This window comes from Gymnogyps californianus, chromosome 2 (genome assembly GCF_018139145.2).
Source record: "Gymnogyps californianus isolate 813 chromosome 2, ASM1813914v2, whole genome shotgun sequence".
Lineage (NCBI taxonomy): Eukaryota > Metazoa > Chordata > Aves > Accipitriformes > Cathartidae > Gymnogyps > Gymnogyps californianus.
The window spans coordinates 65,955,466-65,976,806 of record NC_059472.1 but is presented as its reverse complement, the minus strand read 5'-3'; the positions used below and the strand labels follow the sequence as shown (position 1 = coordinate 65,976,806).

The 21,341-nt window shown below is 45.0% G+C and overlaps 1 protein-coding gene across 1 annotated transcript in view; it reads right to left on the bottom strand.

Annotated features, from left to right (window-relative positions):
• Nucleotides 1–307: 307 nt before the first annotated feature.
• The window catches only part of SCGN (secretagogin, EF-hand calcium binding protein), a 31,474-nt gene continuing 10,440 nt past the window's right edge, over nt 308–21,341 (bottom strand). Inside the window, exons 3-11 of the mRNA XM_050892397.1 lie at nt 17,983–18,075; nt 17,313–17,402; nt 16,314–16,370; nt 15,343–15,420; nt 4,702–4,757; nt 3,186–3,231; nt 3,009–3,068; nt 2,271–2,339; nt 308–896 (exon numbers count right to left, since the gene is read on the bottom strand). Coding sequence (XP_050748354.1) covers nt 768–896; nt 2,271–2,339; nt 3,009–3,068; nt 3,186–3,231; nt 4,702–4,757; nt 15,343–15,420; nt 16,314–16,370; nt 17,313–17,402; nt 17,983–18,075 — 678 coding nt within the window. The 3' untranslated portion in view covers nt 308–767. The remainder of the gene's footprint in view (nt 897–2,270; nt 2,340–3,008; nt 3,069–3,185; nt 3,232–4,701; nt 4,758–15,342; nt 15,421–16,313; nt 16,371–17,312; nt 17,403–17,982; nt 18,076–21,341) is intronic.

The window sequence follows — 21,341 nt, the reverse complement described above, 5'->3', positions numbered from 1 at the left end:
TTACTAACTCTTATGGATTTAAAAAAATAAGCATGTGCTTAAGAGCTTTGCTCTAATTAGGCTTCTGTCCTTCCAGTTTTTCAGTTTATGGAAACCTTGTACATTATTTCAGTTTCGGTTGGAAGAAAGGCTGATAGGCATCACAAAACCTCTTGCCATTTAATGTGTTTTACATCATAAAATGGCTACAATGTGCGGTCTGCCAGTCTGGGGCAGATGATGGCTTTCCGTACATAACACATAAACTCCAATCTTACTGAATTTCTGTAACTGCCATTTTTTATTTCTGCACAAATACAGTCATCCATCCAATATTTTAAATGCACAAACAAAGCGCGACGCTCACCAAGGTAATGACTTCACAGATAAGGCGACCATCAGAAACACCTAGTAGCTGCACTCTGAGAGCACTGACATGGCATTTTTAAGGAGATGCTTGTCCCTATGCTAGGGGATGGGCAGGGCAGCATTTCGCGGGGGCAGGAGAAGAAAAGCAACCCCTTTTCTAAGCAGCTAGTGTGCTCTTGGGCAGAGACATTGCTAAGGGGACCCACAAGCGGTGGCAGCGAGCGAACACCAGAAAGGGAGTGGTGGAGCTGGGAGGCCCTCCATGCAAATCCCACTCCGCCACGTCTTCGTGCAGCCGCCCCCAGCCCAGCAGCGCAGTGCCCCGGCTCCCCACCGCTCGCACAGCAGCACGGACACACTTCTACGAGGAGCAGCAGGCAAATCTCACAAGGGAAACACAGCCACGAGCGCTCTCCCGGCTACGGGTTCATTTTAAGCCCGAGACACAAAGCCAGTTCAGATTTCTGAATTTTCCCGTCCTTGTTCACGTCGCAGTGGTTGAGCAGGATCTGGCGGAACTTGTCCAGGTCCACCCCACTAATGCTGGGCTGCAGGCAAAAGAGAAAAACATTGCTGAGAGAGAAAATAGCTTTGGATTCCACCAGCCCTGTAAAGCAGCAGGCTGTGCAGCTGCTGGGAAATCCACCCAAGGAGGAGCGACCAAACGGCCTGACCCTACGTCAGCTCATACAAGGTGGGGAAGTGAACAGAGAATGGGGAAAGGATGCCCTGCAAAAACAGAAGAGGTATGGGACTGTGAGTAACTGTAAGGAAATGCAACATGATTTTTGTGCTTAGTCAAGGCCATCAGTATCTGATCGTATCAAACAAAAGTCTGCAGAAAGCTGTGCAATACAGATCGCTGCACTACTGCACCTGTGCTTTCATCTGGTTTCCTCTCTCCAACCTGCTATACGAGGAGTGATGTGGCACTTCTGTCAGCAGCCTACTATTTTACAGGCTAGTCAGCAACTTAAAAATACCTTTAGTGGATCAAATGAATGCTAAAGACATACTTTACAGGCTGTATTGTCTCTGTATGCTCCTAATGCTGTACCACTTCCTCTGCTTCCCAGTTTCTCAGGAGGAGATCAAATTCACATGCACAGCTTGCAGTGCCCAAGGACGATGCTGATGCAGGGAAGTACAACCTTTGGTCCTTTGAACACACATGCATAGAGCACAAATCCAGCCTCCTGCCTGTCCTCACATGCTTCCCTACACACCACATGGCTATAATGTACATACACACACAGCCATCAGCACGCAGCTGCAGTCTCTGCTCTCTGCTAAATGGACATGGGAACGCAGGCGTCCCTGTGTCAGGTCACATCGTGTGGAAGTGCACCAGCTCAGGCTCAGAGGGAGCCAAAGACCAGATTATCTTTGCATCAAAAGCTCTATCTTGGACTGCAGCTGGAAATTCAAGGCAATCCAATGCAGACTGGTTCTGCTGTCTGAAAGAAACTGGTGACACACTGAGCATGGTGTTCTTGATAGAGGTAGAGCTCAAGTCATTTTCAAGTGTAGGCCTGTGATGAGCTAATGAACCATGAGGTCATACTGGTGAGGACCATATCCTCAGAGAAAACAGAAGAAAGAACTTCTGATGAGTGATCCATGTTGACACAATTTGTGATGCTGTAACATCTGCCTAATTCATAGTATGAGCTAGAATGGACCTTTCTTAAATACAGTTGCTGAGTGAAGGTGTATTAATTTGTCAGGCAGAACTTCTGTGATATGGTGAAATGCTCTATAATGTTTATGCTGAGACCATGACATTCATTTCTGCTGCTGATCCAAGTGAAATTTGACTCTTATGTTCTCACTAGCCTCTCTATTTACATGACTTGACCAAAACAAGCACCTTCCTCTCAGAAATATAAGGTATTAGTAAATAGAAAGAGCCATGAAGATACCTTGACCAGTTCCATCATGTCTTTGACAAACCCATCCACTTCTGGGCCTTCAAGTGCTCCCGTTTTACTCTGAAAGATGGAATAAACATCAAAACGCTCCAGTAAGTCAAAAACATGACTATGTTTACTGGTCAGTAGGTCCACCTGGTCACCGAGCTCTATAGCACTAAGATCCTTTCCTTTTTCCCGAATCATCTCTTCCCCTCAAACGGGAGCAGCAACTCCCACCATTTTGTGACGCTCGCTGGTCACCACCCTGAAGGAGTTGTGTGACTGTCAGAAGTGGCACTGAATTGCTGATTTCTAACAGGCAGTTAAGTGGTCATGTCTGTCCTGGGCCAGACTCCCTAAATAACCCTTGGTTCAGTACTGAAAGGGGTTTTATTTTTCAAGGTGGTGATGCAGGTCCCAAACTGCCCAAGACTGCTAGAGCTAAACCCACTACCCCCTCTACAGCCCTTGTGTCTCCTGCAGGGAGATACTGCTAATGCAGCAGCGCTGGCCATGGCAATGGCGAAAGTCAAATCAGGTCCTTTGCCACGAGGTCTCTGACCATCGCTCCCCTCTGTCCCCACCTTACCCCCCAGCCTGGCGCCTGGGCCCCTCTGGCCCATGGGCTCGGCACAGCTGCAGCTCCTGCGTGACCCCCACAGCACCCAGCGGGAGGAAGAAGTCTGAGCAGCGTATGCTACATCTGTGTCATTTAAAGACCGCAAGGGAACGGCCTCTGGGACTCACAACGTCGTAGTGTGCAAAGATCTTCTCAAAATCTCTCCTCCTTTCTTCTGTGCTGCAAGCCTGCATGCGGAGAGGACAAGCAAATGAAAAAGAAAAAAGAAAAAGATTCAAGTTTGGGCCCAGGTTATCTTAGCTGAGAGAGACGGGATCGATGCATCAAAAAATAGCGCTACTTACATCCATTTTAAATTGAAGAAGGAAATTTTCCTGGAGCGCCAGAATCCTGAGTGGAGAGATTTAAATTACGATCTTTCAACTTTATCGTCTGCACACAAACTATTCTGAACTCTTCTGGTTCGTAAAGCAAAGGGATTTTAGATTATAGGCCTTTAAAAAAGAAAATCACCTGCGGGGTTATTTACAGAGGGCTGTTACGGGAACACATGCCTCCCTCCCTGTCTGACGGGAATGGCAGCACCCTTTGGCTCACTGCAAATCTGTTTCTTAGCACCATTGCTTCTCCCAGAGCGTTTCTGGTGGTCCAGCGCAATGGAGGTGGTCAGCCTCCGAAGTGAGAGCTACCAGACAATCATTCCTCATAACTGGATTGCTGTGCTGCATTAAAGGAAAGAGTAATTTATCGCTCTCTGTTGGAGGGAGAATTGGTGGTTGTAAAAGTAAAGGACAAAGTAATACTGGCCTAAGCACCGAGACTGGCCAAATTCCTCTGCTTTCCCCTCCTCCCTCCCAAAGCCCCTCATAGCACTGATAAAAGCTTTTCTCTCTCCAGGTGCTCTGCTAACCCTGAGGGTTTTAGAGCCTGTGACACAGGGCATGCTGAGCTGTGTCCACACACTGAAGGGTTTGGGGTGTGAGAAATGTGTTCAGAGCAGAGGGGAGCCTCAATTGCCCTGGGTAATGAGGCAGTAGGGAACCGTATTTAAAAGGAAAACACAAGGGCAAACCCCTTTATTCTCCGTTCTGCCTCTATTTCTCTCTCTCTTCATACATTCAGTGGTCAAAGGGAACTGCCACATGCACTGCAGTTATTTGTGCTGGCATTCGTTGTGATCCCAAGCAGAAAGTAACAGTGGCAAACCAGCACCTCTCTCCTCTCATCCCCCAAACCAGTGTTTTAAGACTGTACCTGCACATTTAAAGTCCCATCCAGTCAGCGCATGTACATTTACAGAGGCATACTCTATATCTGTATGCAGTGAAAATCATACAAAAGCCTCTGACAGTATCAAGGACAGAAAAGAGACAGAGGCCCATGACTGAGTCCCCAGCTTCATTCACAAGCATCTTCATCTTGTCTCTCCAAATCCTTTCTTACTGCCATTGGCAAACTCCTTCGCAGTGACACTTTCATTCCTCAAACAAGCAGCAAAAATTCTTTGCAGTCCCTGCTGCACATGATGATGTGAAATAAATGCACATCTGTGACCCTGCCATCCTTCTTTTGGAGAAACGGTGCCACTGGCTGCTTCATCACCTCCTCAGAAGCATCGCAGAGGTAGCATGGATCATGCCAGATCGTGTTGGTGAATGCACAAACAGGTCCTGGCATTGCCCAGTGTCACTCTAGGTTCTCAGACTATTGCGATGAGGACCATGTGTTAGAGACCTGGGATACGTACATCAGAGTACCTGATTTAATTTGAAAGGAGGTAGGATTCAAATGCACATCCCCACAGGGAGATCATCACCTTGCCTGGATCTGAAAAACCCCATCAATATTATTAAAGCCTACCTTGCCAGGTCATTCAGGTCCAGCCGTCCATCTTTGTTTTTGTCAAAGATTTTCATCTAAAAATCAAGAAGACACAGATAAAATAGACAGGCCATGAGGAGAGCACACGTACAAAAAAGCCAATATACATTTTGCTCTGCCCTGTGCCCTCACCTCTGCTTGCTCGGGGTGCTTTGCCCAAGCCCCAGCCAGTACGGCAACCTCTGCTAGCACCAAGTGCAAGAGTGGCACAAGAACACAGCAAAACCCTCCTGCTTTCTGACAGTGAAAGCCCAAGCAGTCAAATACCAGCACCGCTCCCTTCCCGCCTTACATGGGGATAAAGACAGGTCTCCAGCAAACACCTTAAGAAACTAAATACTGGCCTTGCCATGGCCCCTGAAAAAAATGCTGAAAAAGGGGGGAACTTCCAAACGCTTCCAGCCCAACTCCATCCTTATCTTTGACTGTTGCTGTGGCTACCGAGCGGCTGAGGTGCAAATGTCACCTTCAGATAGACACTCAGGTCAGGGTTTTACGCCGCTAAAGCTGGTGGGCTTTGCTTGCCTCAAAGCCTGCCATCGGAAAGCGCTAAGACTGGGAAGAAGTTTCAGACTGCCAACATCAAGAGGTTAATCTGTGTGAATACAAAACTTATCCTTTCCTTAATATTACCTTTTCCTTAATATGATCTTTTAGATGAGTCACCACTAGAAATTATTTACTTATTTATTGTATTTCGTACCGTGTTTCTCTGAAAGGCACAAAAAAGAGTCTGTTACGGGGAAAGAGGGGGAGATGTTTAATGGGCTGCAAACCTGAATAACTTATGGCTCAAAGTTCTAGAAAAAATGTATTCCACATTGTAAGGGGGGGAAAGATTAATATATTACTACGACAGGTTGCCATTCTTTGTCAGATACTCAGCAATGGAATATGCATTAATCTTACCTTGATAAATCTCATTTGCTTATTTAGTGGTTATAAGTAACCAGGTCACTACAAATCTTTGGTGTAATTGCACACCTGCTGGAGAAGGCCCACACCAGTCCCCATCTCAGGAGGCTTAGAGGGAGAGGACCATCCACTATGACACAGCCTGAATGTGTGGGAGCCAGCAGCAGGTCCCAAGCACTTCCCAGCAGTGAAACCAGGGCAGAGCCTGACACTTGCATGAGGAGATGTAGTATCTGGAGAGCTGCCATTTCTCAGGGAGACCTTGCCTATTTTGTCAGTGCTGCCTCCTCCCTGCCCCTTGCTCAAGGGCAGGCAGCTATGCTGAGGACAGCGAGTCTATGGTAACCCTTTATTGTACTGGGTTTAGATTAAGATTCTACAACAGGATTTTATTCCATTAATTATTCTGAGTATTTTACACTACTGAGGTTTGGATGGGATTTTTGAAGAGCACTCGGTATGGGCTCACTTTTCCTCCCACTGAAAGACAGTATAGAAGTCCTATGAACAACTGAAGGCCCATATTGAGATCTTTGGAAAAATGACATCCTGAGAGCCATGCGGGTGTTCAGTGGCACAAGGAAAGCCTCTTTCCCGTCTCACTGGCCTCTGCCGAGCATGCACTCTGTGCAGAGCCACTAAATGACAGAAGAAAGACTTCTGAATCTTCCTTCGCTCTAGAGCTGGAGAGATGAATAAAGCTGCTGAGCCATCCTGAGGACTTCTCTCAGGCTGCATCAGTTCAAGTTGTCCCTTTCCAGCTTATCTAACTTCTTCCATCCTGCCTTCTGCCCCGTCAGTTATCCCACTGCAATATGGGACTTTTCCCTGGTCTCTGCTGGGGCCACAACGGAGCAAGGCTGGAGGAAGGGATGGGAGCAGGAGCTGCCTTCGCTGGTGCCACTGATGGGAGAAATGTTCTTGCAACAACAGCCTCCCGCTGCCATCAGAGAGACAAACCTGAGCTTTCAGTCCTTGGCTGATAAAGGAGTTATTCTGCAGGCAATAGAAAATGGTTAATGTTCCTTCTAGAAATAAATCATCCCAGGTAAGATTTTAAAAGCCTCTCTCCAAATGGGACCTCAGTGCCTAACCTGGTTTTGTTTGTGTGTGAGGAGAGAGGGAGATACCCCTACTAGTTCACTTTTGCAGACTCTCCACCGCAGGTGGCTTTGCAACATCCAGCTTACGCTATTACTCTGAAAAATACTCTGTAAAAGAAGCTTATGGAGACAACCCCTGTTTAGCTAGCCAGAGAAAGTACCAACATGTGGGTGGTGGGAATACCGTAGTCCCTAGGCTCTACAGTAACTTAAGCGTTTTTGAAAATGTCGCTCTAAATCCCTCCGTTTAGGCCATCGAGGAGCTTTAATTACCCATACGGTCTGTAGGAAGTCACCATAAAGCGGCGCACCTGGCATGGTGGGAGAGGACAGCGTTTGGTGGGAAGCATGGGGCGAAGCTCTCAGGGACTCTGCTGCCTGGGGCAGGGCGGCTCCGGCTGAAAGCGCTAGTCTTTTCTTCATGCAAAGATACAATGTCCTTACTGAAACACACTAAAACTTACTGCCTTTAGCACTGTTGGAACTTCACCTGGATTCTCCTGCACATTTCTGAGTTCCTGAAAGTGTTTTTTATTTTCTCCCATTCTCTGTGTGACTCAGAATTACTCTCTTGAGACTAAAAGCCAGTGTTTCAGCCTAGACTTCAGATTCAGATATCTTTTTCCCTCTGTGATGCTTCAGGAAAGCAAACACACAGAGCTTTTGGGAGAAGTTCATCTCCGTGACCACGAGGTCCTGACCTCCGTACAAGCTCACTGGTAAACACCTATAAATGCTGACCGTGGTGGCAGCTTCTGGGACCAGGACAGACCTAGTGGTTCCCAATCCAAGAGGCAGACTTAGGGCCCATTTTTCATTTCACGTAGGCTTGTCTGAGACAAGCCACGAGTCTCTTTTTCAGTGAAAGATCTCAAGTCTCATCTCCTTTTCCACAGAATAAATAAATAAATAAGCACCCTAGTGTAGCTGTTCTTGTCTTGGGACTTTGAGTGTCCCGCCTGCCCTGCATCTGCTCTACTTCGTGGGTGCAGCATGTTTTCATGGTTTCAGAAGTCGCAAATAGCCAGGAGGCTGAAGAGCTTTGTGCACCCTTAATGAAACAGGCTAGATTAGAGGTGATGGTTTAGATGTGAAAGTCTTTCTGCTTCATTATCAATTTTCTGAGCCGGTGGTTTTCAACTCTATCCATTTCTGAACCCTTTACAATATTCCAACAGTAGCGCACACCCCATTAAAACACATTTAACTGCAGAGATAATACTTTCCTTCGTGGAATGCTTAATGAAAAGCAACATCCCCAGTCATTTTGCTTCATTTGCACCCTATCTTCGAGCTTAACATTAAACTTTCAGTGGCTGACCATGTCTACTTAGAGCTAACCAGCTCCCCTCTCTGACCTCCTTCACTCAGCTCTGCTTTTGCAATACCAAGAGAGAATCTTTGTGTTTTCAAATTGTTTGGCCTTTTTTTGCAACAAGTATCCTGAATAAAATTTTCAAACATATGCAATATTTTGATTGTCCATACCTGTCAACAGAGAGAAAATAAAAGTCTGGCTGGAAGAGCTAGGCCGAGCTAATTCTTGTCCAGTGACTTCCACATGAAATATGGAAAACATGTAGGGAAGATGGACTAGTGTTCACTGAATTAGTTCAGGTCCACAGCTAAAAAGATAGACCTAATCCTATTATCTGGACAACTGGAGCTCATGCATACCTACTACCTGGCAATCTTGGGCTGCATTACATGGGAAAAGCCTGGGGAAATGTTTATTAATTAAACTTTCAAATTTCAAGCATGCAAGTGTTTGATCTGATCTGCTAATTGTGTAGATAAGTACACAAAGAATGACAGAGGGTACACACCCCATGTGACAAAGCGTACGTCATGGGAGAAGCAGCTATTTGAAATCATTATGAGATTGTTTGTAATTTAAACTTTTGCCTTTACACACCATCTTGATATGTTAAACTTGATGGATTTTCAGTTTACACTCTTGAAAGGTATATTTATGCTGCCAGGCTGATATGAAACATCTCAATGTGGTTAAGGATAAGGTCTGGCATGTTTAAATAGCACTCCATTTTACTAAAAGCTTTGTTGCATCTAGCAGTATGCTTTATAAAATGATGCATTTATTTTACTGTCAAGCTACCCCGTGTTTTCAAGTGTTTGCACAAATTAATTCACTGACATTTTAATGGCAGTGCACCAGGGAAGTCTTAGTTCTGTGTTTTTGAATGTAGTCCATGCACTCTGAGGCAGACAGAGCATAAGTAAGAGCTGGGCTTGCAAAGTAAGAGTTGTTACATCTCATTTTTTTAAGTGCGAAATCAAAACTGTCGTTGGCTTTGAATTCAGCAAAGGAAATATCTCTGCTTTCCCAGTCCCGTGTTGTAAAGAAGGTCACTGAAACACAACGATATGACAAACGTGCATGCTTTGAAGAGCAGTATAAGATTATAAATCTGAATTATTTTCCGTGACAGAGATAAGAAAGAAGTAAACAACCAAAATAAATAGTTCTGTGATCAGTGGACTCACTAAAGCCTGCTTTTAAACCTTCTCTGGTTCTCTGTGTGTAATAAAGTGTTTTATCCCTCAGGTGGGACACAGAAAGAGTCGGCTCTTGCCTGGCCTTCATACTCTCACAAATACATTGGGGGCATCTATACCCGACAGCTGTAACTAAAATTGGCCAGTGAGTACAAAGTGTATAAAGACAGGCACGTGCCTGAGCTGCGGGACTGCCTATGGCTTCTTTCCTTAGGGAAGAACAGGGGCACAAAGGCTTTTGCAGAGCGACGGGAGGGCCCTGTGGCCAGCAAGTTACCCTCAGGACAAAAGCTCAGTGCTCTGCCTGACAGGATTGCCTGTGTAATCTAGAAGAGTCATTTAGTGCAGGATTTCTAAGAGTGTTTTGATTCCTAAAAGACCAAGGCATTATCTGCTGGGGTTTTCAAAAGCCTGCAGGCTCCTGAGTTCTGTTGGTTTTGATCTTCAGAAATGAAGTTTGAGCTCAAATGGGATTTTCTGCTTCCCCTGGCTTATGCCACAGCAAATGTGGCACAAAACTGGAGGTGACAGCACCGCTTGGATTAAGTCTAGAAGGGACACAGGAGGCAGATTTCCCTCCATTGTGTTCATCAGCTGTGTGGGTCCTCTCTTTACCACACACAGCAAAGCAACAAGAGGAATTGCACCCTCCCAAAGCCAGGAGAAAGCTCTCTGGGGATGGTGGGGCTCCCATAGTGGTGGCTGGGGTTAGGAGATGTGACGGTTGCAGTGCCAGTGCGTCACTGGAGATGCAGGCTCTTGGCGGTCACGGCATCCTAACGGAGCTGCCTGGGAGGGAGGCCAGCATGGACCACTACCAGGAGAAGGGATGTACAAAGACTGCTCCTTTAGGCAATGAGTCTTTTAGGCTATACTCCACTCCTATCGTATTTCTAGAGCTTTGGGAAGTTTGCTCAGTGTGTTAACAAACGTAATGAACTCTGGCTTTTGTCGATACAATAAATATTTGTCTTTCCATTATTACACCATTTCTTTGGTGGTCACTAGGACTTCATTAACACAGATAAGCTAGCTTGGCCAGCAAGGTGTTAAGGGGCTAAATCACCTGGATTTTCTGTGCTCTGACTTTCATTTCCCGACACAAGTACACTGGCATTGGCACTGAGCACAGACAGACAGACAGACAGACAGGCTTTCACAACCAAGGAAGTGACCATGCTGAGCCTCTAGTGTTGTTCTCGCAGAGGGGACAGGCAGTAGCCGCAAAAGCACCAGAAATCCCCCCAATGTACAATAAAGGTAGTCCACAATGCATACTCATGGACACAGACCATCTTCAGGGAGAAGTCAACCTGTTCCCCTTTGCACTGAGAAGACGAAGAGCCCTCAGCTAGTCAGCTGCAGGCTCGTGTGCTCAGGGTACATCATTCAGTCCCCAGGAGAACCTTTGCAGATAAGCACAGCAAACCCCTGGCATCATTACAGCTGGGAGGATTTCTATATTGACTTCTCTGGGGCTAAGATTTCATCCTCAGCCATCTCCATCTACAAACTTTCAAATGCTGTAGTTCATGACCAATGCTTGTAGAATTTTTAGTCACTGCACTTACATTATTGCCCCTCTAGAATTTTAGCTTGTGGTGGGCAAAGATGGTATGCTGGCTTGGGGGGGGTTATCCTTTACATTTTGCTAAAATATAATAAAGCTCAAATTAAAGGACTTTCTTATGCTCAGTCTGACATTATCAACATAAGGCAATGCAAAAAGTGAATGTCAAGTGTTGCACATGCGACTGTTTCAGCAGTATACATAACTTAATTTGCTCAAGTTTGCCTCAGTAATGAGCTTGCCCTGCATGTGGCTTGTAGACATTGGCATTACAAACTAGAAGTAGCATGCTGCTATCTGGGAAGCTATGAACTATCAGTGTTTCTATCAACAAGGTAATAACATATGCCAAAATGCAAAAGCTGAGTGAGAATTTTGTTCTTACAGAAGAAAAAAGGATGAATACTTAATTTTGTCAGAAACTATGTTTTAAATCTAGTTCATGTTCCAGCATTTACAATATTCTGCTTAAGTACACAGATGTGAGCATGCACAGGTATGGAAGCTGTCACTCATGACAAAATGTTGTCAAATGCACGTGTGAGCCGCATATTCATGGGCTGAATCTTCACCAGGACCCAGAAGCCTAATAATAGCTTGACTTTGGGGGCTGAGAGGAGGTGGGGAGAGATTGGGAAAGGTTGTTAGTACTACTGTCATCCTCCACAGCCTCCTTCTCATCACGAAGCAGCAAGGGGGCAAATTTTCATTTCTCCAGCTTGTGTTACTTCAGGCTTTGCTTTGGCCTCCGAGCATCTGCTCCCTGCCAACAGCTCTCAGTCTATGCCCATGGGAAGGCGACAAACCTACAGACTGTTTTCAAGGAATCAGAAGTGCACATGACTATATATCTTCTTGTGCAAGTGGGTGCATGTAAATAAATATTAATACACACTTAATGACTATTAATACAAACATATATATACGTAGGCATGAAAACTAACAAGGACTGTACCTGCAAAGGGGCTTCCTCAGCACAGGGTTGCTACTTTAATTCCCCCATGAAGAGTCTTGAGAATTCAAATGTTCTTCTTTTGTGACTTTCCCCAGTGGCTTTAGTGCTCTTTAAGATTTGATTTAGCAGACTCACAGGGCTTGTGCAATGCCAACGCATTCACTACCTGTTTTCTTTCCAGGGGTTCATCACTTGTTCATCAAATCCCTGATCTGTATCAGCATTCTCTGAAGAGAGGATGTCAAGGTCACAAGGAAACAGAATAGCCTCTTAAGAAATGGCTTCTAAGCAACCTGATAAAGTGATGTTTCTTTCTGGAGACAACCTATCTCTTCCAAAAGAAATACTTTCTCCCTCTTCCCAGCTTTTTTTTAATGTGGTGTAAGATCATTCATAGCAGCATAAGTAAGTGGCAAGTATTTAGCGTGCCCTGGTCGGTATGATATCTGCTTACACCTCTCACAAGCTAAAGCTGCAAATACCCAGCACAGAATCATAAATTGCCTTTTTTTCTTTTTTTTTTCTCATGCCTGGGCTAGCTTCTTTAAAATGATAGTTTCTGTCTTTTTCCCTTTATCCGTATATCCAGAAAGCTCTAGGGTCCCCTCAGTATATCAGTAGCTGCTTAAAATGTGTGCATCTTAAGGCTGTGGCTGTGGATGTACAGAAAAGAGGGCAGACATCTGTAAATTCCTGTGGAGACAGATGGGTTTACAGCTCCTTGGAACACAGCTTATTTCAAGTGAATGTTATTACAGTGGCACTTGAAAGCCCCGAGTTGGATAGATGGGCCACCCTGAGAGACCCTGTAGCTGTGTGCAGCAGAAACAGATCCTTGTCCTGAAGACCTTGTGCTCTAAACAGATAAAAGGGTGGGAGCAAAGTAAAAGGGGAGAGAAATATAAGTATTTCCATTCTGCAGTAAAGGAGTTGGCACTGCTGGTTGCTAAAGATACAACATAAAGTCTGTGAAAGCCTCAGGAATTAAATGTAAAAGGGCCACTGTCCCCCTGTTTTCCCAGACAGTGGTGATGTTGGCAGAGTCCCATTGGGACTCTGCGCTTCAGCAGCTCCCCGCTCCACGTGGAAAGCAGAGAGAGAAAGCGAAGAGCTCTCATTGCCCTGGGTCTTGACATCATACCTTTGATCTTACCTCCTCAAGTCACTTCTCCCTTTTTAATCCAGCACTGCAAATGTAAGACTGAATCTTTCTTCCCTCCTTGTAATTTTGCCCTCCTGCTTCAGATTAAGTTCCCACGCAATCACTTCGTGCAGCGTATCTGCTACTACAGAGATGCTGTCCATGTGGATACTTTGCTGTGACGTACAGAATTCACATCCTCTATTTTACTACAGGATATCACAGGGTAAGATTATGTGTGTTGTAATTTCACACCCTGCCTTAGCTCTTGGGATCAGGTGTGTTTGTAAACATCCTTGATCTTCAGCTTATAGCAAAGAATCGCAAGGAAAAAAAAAATCATCTGCCGTATCCTCATTTTCTAATAACCATTAACATCCCTGATTCTTTTGGCATTGCAGCTTTGCGAACTTTTGTCCTCAAGAGCCAGATTTGCATTTCAGATCATAGATTTCCCCAGATATATAAAACATCCCTTTTTCCAGATCAAATCTCATCCTGTAACATAGAGACTGAACTGCCTCTCCAAAGACACAAAGCCAATCTATAAAAAACCATGGGAATAGAAACCAGACCTCCTGGCTGTCAGCCCCGGGCTGCATTGCTATCTAGCTGTGTTGGGGCAGTGGAAATCACAGACCTTTCTTGGGAAATTATGGGAAAGGGAAAGGAGTTGGAGGAAATGAACCGCCCGATGTCTACAAGCTTCAGATCACCTATTCCCCAGCACCTGATCAGAGATTAGCCACTGGGGATGGAAACCTTAATGGAGCAGCATAAAAGCTATTTGCTACCTGCAGACGCTACTGGAAAGATTTTTGTTCTAGCTCTAGCTTCTGGGGTTTTATTGTTTTCAAGCTCTGCCAGTTGGAAAATAATTTCTGTAGCTTGCATTCTTCTCCCTTCACTGTCCTATAGATATGAAAAAAAACCCTACACTTTTCTGTAATGGTACAGTTTTTCACTTTGCTCTAAAGGGTCACATTTCTAGGCACAGATGCATCATGCATACATAACATGGTATTGCAAAATATGTGGGCAGGTCCTTGTTTGCTTGCATACCAAGCTGGTTTTTAGGTACAAACACAGATTTTGTGCCAAGAATCAAGGCAGTCCCATCTGAAAATAATTTTGAAAATTACAATGGTAGATGTCTGCTAGTGGAACTCAAATGATACCCTTGAGAATGACATCAGAAATGAGCTTTTTTTTTTTCTTTTCTTGTCTTTAGATAGTTAGATATAATAAGTTGCTCTGAAATCCAGGCGAGTGATGCTAAACTTATACCAAATATTATGTTGTTGATTGCAGTATAGAAGCTATATTGTGATAAGGCAGGGGAAGAGTTGAAGCTTTCCACCTCCCAGCCTTTCAGGGAAGCAGCAGGGAGCCAGCAAGGCTTGCTGGGCTTTGCAGAGCAGAAGAGCCGGATACCTGCGTGTCTTGGGAGCAAAAGAGTTCGTTAGGAGGGAGGGAGGGAAGGAGCTGGAGATCTGGCTGAGGCTGAATGTACCCTGAAGGAGGATGCACCTCACCTATTTTTTAAAGGGGTTTAGACCTCAGTTTGCTTTGGCGTAAAGTCGAGCTGTTTTCTCATAGGAAACAGTTCAACTCAAAGCAAAAATATTTGAAATGCTGTTCACAGTTGATGTCCAGTGCAGTGCAAAGAAATAGCAGCAGCATGTGCTAACTTTCCACAGGGATCTCTTGGAGAAGACACAGCTTTTAAGAGGGCATTTATGGCCCTATAGACTGTCCTGGTTTCGGCTGGGATAGAGTTAATTTTCTTCTTAGTAGCTGGTACAGTGCTGGGTTTTGGATTTAGTGTGAGAATAATGTTAATAGCACGCTGATGTTTTAGTTGTTGCTAAGTAGCGCTTATCCAAAGTTAAGGACTTTTCAGTTTCCCATGCTCTGCCAGCAAGCAGGTGTGCAAGGAGCTGGGAGGGAGCATGGCCAAGACAGCTGACCTGAATTAGCCAAAGGGATATTCTATACCATAGAACGTCACTCCCAGTATATAACCTGGGGGGAGTTGACTGGGGGGAGCGGATCGCTGCTCGGGCATCGGTCAGCAGGTGGTGGGCAATTGCATTGTGCATCACTTGTCTTTTCTTGGGTGTTATTTCTTTTTTTGGTTATATTCCTTTTCATTACAATTATTATTATTATGTTATTATTCTTATTCTTAGGTAGTAGTGTATTTTATTTTACTTTAGTTATTAAACTGCTCTTATCTCAACCCACGGGTTTTACCTTTTTTTTTCCTCCTCCCTATCCCACTGGGAGGGGGGAGGGGGAAGCAGCTGCGTGGCGCTTAGTTGCTGGCTGGGGTTAAACCACGACATAGACATTGACAGTGAAGGAGATTTTTAGGCAGTACAATAATCTAAACAATATTAACACTGTCTTTTCTTACCATGGTATCAGTATATTCTTCCAGCTTTACTTCAGCAACCATCTTGTTATGCTGCAAAAAGAGATCTCGCAGGAAATCCTGTAGTAAGGAAAGAGACAAATTTTACTCTTCAGAGTAAAATCAAAAAATAACAGTAAGAAATTCAATCCAAATTCAGCAGGGTTACATGAATATCATTTCACATTCCTGATTAGTACTGGTGTCTTCAAAGTTCACATTTTTTTAGTTGAAACATATTTTTTCAAATAAATTAGAAAATAACCAAATTTCCCCATACTGGAATGAGTCATAATTAACTCACAAAATAAGCAAAAGATAATATAAGTCCTGCAATATTTGCTAACTGATCTCAAATCAAAATATTTGCCATTCAGCAAAACACTTAAGCATCCTCTTATGTCTTTGATGGGGCACAAGCTGGAGCCACACACTGAGGTGTCAGCGCAGGGTCTGCAGCCCAGGGACGGACTTCTGTCCCCAGCTGGCTCAAAGTGTTTGAGTTACAGTTTCTGAACAGGCTTCTGCCTCAATAGCCTGAGCTTTAAAAAGACATCAGTGTTCAGAAAATCTGCAGGCTCAGGAAGAGGTTGTGAAGAAATCCTATTAATAAAACACAACAGCTTTGGCTCCGTTTAGCTGGGAGAGGCACATGCACAAAGCCAAGGTGAGGCAGCACTCGGGGGGCTCCTTGGGTGCTTGGGGGTCACTGAGACAAGTTGGGTCATGGGACAAGGCAAGGGGGAAGCAAAACAACAAGGGCAACAGCAGAGCATCCTCCCTCCTGGCAGGGTCCCTGCAGCCGTGCCAGAAGGCTGGAGGGTTCCCAGTCCTTAAACTTGCCGTGAACAACTTAGAAATGCCATTCATCAACCCCACAAAAAGGCAGAAAATTGGTAAAGCTGATGGAAAGGCTCTCATTGACATCAGTGAGCTGTAGATCAAGCCCAAAGAGACTTGTTAGAATCACTTACTTTGAGCTCACCAGCTGAAATAAATCCACTGCTATCAGCATCGTAACTGCGCCAGATCTGAATGGGGATAGATTGATACGGCCACATAAATATTGCAGTTAATCATCTGCTTGGGTGATAGATCGTAAAGGTTCAAATCAGGACTTCCATAATGAGCAAGCTGTTGCATTATCCAATATTTAATTAATTGTAGATGAAATAAAATAAACTTTCAACACAATAGCTTTTACTCTCACTTGGATGCTGTACATGTGACATGCTGCTATCACATATTTAATGCAGACACACTGTCTATAAAAGGAAGAAAAGACTAAGAAACCGCTCCGCATTTCTTACCTAATTTGTACATGCAGCTTCTTTTATTGCCCTGAGTAAAAGTCAAGTCTGTACACAACTGGCCATTGATCTGCAGAAGCCCCCAGTTTGGATGTGAAATAAAAGTAACTGCAAGCAGTCTTGGAAAAATTGAAATTCTCTGCTGGGATAGTTAGGGGCAGAGACTGAAGGGAGATTGGGCAAGGTTAAGGAAACCTTATGGGCTTGTGCTCCTCGGTTGGCCCAACTTACGGGGATTTCCACTCCATGCCCTGCCTAATGCTAATGCTTCAGGATAAAATGGTGCTTAAAACATGCCTGGTCTGCCCTCTTGGTCTGTGCTGTGCTGCAGGTGAGGAGCTGCAGCTTTGGCTGTAGCTCCCAACAGGGCTGAATTTATCAGTGGGTAGGTACTACCGTAAGGTTCTGTCTCTGGTGGCATGACTGATAGGTGGCTGAGAGCGTTTGCGAACTCTCCAGGTGCCCTTGGTCCAGTCTTAGCTATCACATCTCTGCTTTGCTGGTGTAAATAATGTACAACCTTCTCTACCTGAACAGGTCAGAACATGTTTTGCTTCCACAATACCCATGTATTTCCCATGCTATGTTCTACAGAGGGTGGAAGTGTATGTATTGAAGAAGCTGTTAGTGTGCAAGGGGAAGAGGCAATGCAGAGATACAGACCCGCATGAATTCCACACTGTTGTCCAAGGGAGTTTCCCGTCGGAAAAGCAGCAGAAAGTTCTCATCATCCGGCAAGATCATATTTGCAAGCTGGAAAAAAACCACATAAACAAACCCCAAAACAAACCCAAACTATGAAAGTGAAGAAAAGAAAAAACTTGGGTGGCTGCTGACCCAGTATGGGAAATATAAGCTGGGCATGTTGTTGCCTTGGAAATAAACCCCAGACCAAGAGATGTGGCTAGTGTAGTACTCCATGGCTCACCTCCTCCCCACCCAGGCTCTATCTTCTGTAGCTCCCAAGTCTGCTGTAGGCCCTAATCATAGAATCATAGAATGGTTTGTGTGGGAAAGGACCTTTAAAATCCCTTTAAAGTTCATCTAGTCCAACCCCCCTGCAATGAGCAGGGACATCTTCAACTAGATCAGGTTGCTCAGAGCCCCATCCAACCCGACCCTGAATGCATCTACCACCTCTCTGGGCAACCTGTTCCAGAGTTTCGCTACCCTCATCGTGAAAAACTTCTTCCTTATATCTAGTCTGAATCTACCTTCCTTTAGTTTAAAACCGTTACTCCTTGTCCTATCACTACAGGCCCTACTAAAAAGTCTGTCCTAATTCTCCATCCTTCTGTAAAAGAAATCCTGGGCTGGGGTTGGGGAGAGATACCTCTTGGATTTGCAAGTGTCCATCTGTGGTGACATCGTAGGCAGACATGAATTGCTCCTTCATCCTCTGAACTTTTTCTTCTGTGATGGTGTTCTGCCATGGGGAAAACAACATGCGCATGAAAATTGCTGAGGGCACTAGAAGAGTCTCCTGGAAGGAACCTCTCCTCACTCACAGATAACCACCAGGATCATTGCATCCTTACAGCTGGGGATGAAGCTTCTAAAAGCTCACAAACACACAACCATGGATGAATTTTTGGAAATAAGTCCTATGCATAGCTTTGTAGCAACTAAGCTTTCAGTTGGAAGCCCAGTGTTTGCAGACCCCAAAATATTTCAGTGACGCCTGATTCTTTAGCCAACTGTTCCCACTGTATCACCGGGGTTTGGTTTTGCTTGAGTGTGTGTTACAGCGGTTTCCACGCTGCTCATTTTCAACTTGTGCTTTTCAGGAAGGTGTCCTTATCCTTGAACTACATCTCTGTAGTTCACTAGATCATCAGCCTTGAAAGGTGTCAGTGGAGCTAGATTATTGCTTATTATTGCCTGTCAACTGGTTCAAGACCTGGCACCAAGGCCTGTTAGTGTTTCTGGGTTAATAGCATGGAATTTCGAGCAATTCACATTCCCCTTGCATCTGCTCAACCCCATAGTCAGTTTATACATAGTGAGGAGTTTTCAGGACTTGTCAGGTTATATGTTTTGACAGGCATCGCTGTGACAGGTGAAATACAATGTTGAGGTTCATCAGGCATAATTTCTTTTTCTTAGCAGGAACCGTTAGGGTATCTGGTCTGACTGGGCTGCACAAAGTACAATATCCCCACCCTGGGGGAAGGCTTCTGGTCAGATGAGCTTTGTGGCTGGGCTGGGAAGCTCGCCTAGTTAATCTCGCCCAAGCAATTAATGAAGTCCAACTTCATTAGTTGGAAGTCCCTCCGCACCTGCACGAAGCAGGTCCTGGCTCCTCTCCCAGTCCCGTGGGAGGTGGCCCTCTCTGGGAGGGGAGGGAGGGCGGAGGATAACCCAGACTAGCTGTTGGCATACCTTTGTAGCATTTTTTACAAGATAATATATTAAATTCTTCCCAGCCCCTGAAGAAAAGCCCTTCAAAGGTTTTATCATCTCTACGTCCAGGTGGACTTAGGAATACAGCTGTGTCTTCCTGGGTCTTCTAACCCAGTTTCTTGTCCTTTCAGCTACTATTGCAGGCCCATTAGGTTGTACAATCCCTTTCTCAATACTGTGACACAAGACCACGAGTGACTTTCTCAAATTTACTCAGTGCATAGCTCAGTGCAGCCTGCCTGGCTGTTCAGAGGCTAAGCAAATATAAACCCCACTCTTAGGAAAGGACACTGTTGCCCTGTCCAGGCAGAGTGAACAGTGAATGTGCACGCTCTGCGTGATGCCCTGGATGTAGCACGTCCAGGCCTCAGATAATTCACTGCCTGATGTGCTCCTTTAGGCTGTGATTCTGCAAAGCATGAACTGGAGCAGCAATTGTGCTGTTCTGCAAAAAGTTGCATGGGGTAGAAGGAGATCTTTCTGTAAGGTTTGTCACCTCTGAGCAGAGTAATATGTCCGGGCTGCACATGTTGCAACTGCAGCTCGTGTTCTCGCTTCAGATGGGTGTTTGAAACCACCACACTGGAAACTGAACATGCCTCACACCCCAAAACTTCCTTGGCCATACCCACATTCAGTGACAATAGCAATTTCCAGCTGCTCTCAAGCAGTACTGCTGCAGAGCCTTTGCTCAGCAGCAGCTGCCACAGTCAGTGACAGAGATGTAGAGACACACTAGGATGTCACAGATGAGGTAAGCAAAAAGAAAATGAGATCTCTTTGGCTTAGGCTCGTTATGCTAAGGTCTACTTTTGCACCCACTTTGTTACCACCTTTCCCCGTGTGTTTAGATGTGACTGGTATTTCCCAAAAGCCTTAATGTGCTGCTAGTAATAACAGAAAAAAGATATCTGTAGGTGGATGGATAGGCAGATAGTATGAGTGATCATTTATGATATAATTTAATTTGCCTTCACCTTACTTCAGAGCAGACTCAGAGCTCATGAGCACTTACCTGCACAAAGTCATTATGGGCCTATAGAGAAATCTTTAATAGGACTATCAGTGCACAGGATCCTACACTGAAATCAGAGGAGAAAGAGTTAATTGGCTTTGACTTATAAATGTCAAGTCAAAATAACCAAGAGGGAGCTCTACTTAGAACAAGTGAAATTCTTTCGTCTCTCCACTATCTAGGGTAATACAGGACTAGGATGTGCCAGACGGTGGAAGGTTTGGGAATCTGGGAGTGGGAATGAGAGGATAGGGGCACCCGCATGCATCTTTGTAGGGCAGGCTGGGTGCATCTCCTGGGGCACATCCTTGGGGTACAACGCCGAGGGCTGGCAGCTCCCAGTTAGAGGATGAAACACCCAGCAGTGATGCCACAGGGATGTGCCTGAGGTGGCGGTCCCCCTCCTGGGGCCTGCCATTGCCCCTGAGCAGGTCCCAGGGCACGGCTGCAGGATACTCCATCCCTGCGGTGGTGGCCAGCAAGCCCTGCGGGCTGCGTGGCTGGGCACTCGCAGCACTGCCCCAGCTGGTGCTCACTGCTGGCCCCCCCAGGTGCGGGCATCGGGGGCACAGCACACCACTGAACACACACAGTTTTATTTCCCCTTGGCATTATAACTTGCCCTCATGCTATTTAAATTGCCTTCTGACGGCACCTTGACACTTTGAGACACCTCCCAGGAGTTAGGCAAGCTTATCAGTTGCCGACTTCAATAGGCTTGCAAAGTACTCTGAAATTACCCTCCTCCGTGCCTAGTAGGATAAGTTATTTCTGAAACAATAATCATAGCTGATATTTGAAAAGTGTGCTGTGGAGTTCAGACTAGTAATTTGTTAAGAAAGCTTCTTGCTCAACTTCGTGTCAGGTATTAACCACCACTTCATTGAGCTTTGTGTGGCAGGCACATTGTTATCTGCATAAAAATAGGACTGCCTTCTTTTTTTTTTTAATTTTTAACTGATTTAAACTATGGAATATGCCAAGTAAATACCCAAAATACAATATCTACATAGCTCCAACAACTTTTAGCCCAAGGGGTTATGCTACAGTGGATTTTTCAAATTGGACAATCTCTCTCTCTCGAGGTTCATATTCTACTTATGAAACACAAGTGGTAATGGATCTACTAAAACCCAACCTTTATTCCCAAAGAGTAGTAAAAGTAGTACTCCCAAAGTGAAGTAAAAGATACTGCACAAACTGGCTTTCCCAAGATGCACGCTCAAGGCAAAATTATTTGTATATTACAAATTTTTACACTGAGAATGATACAC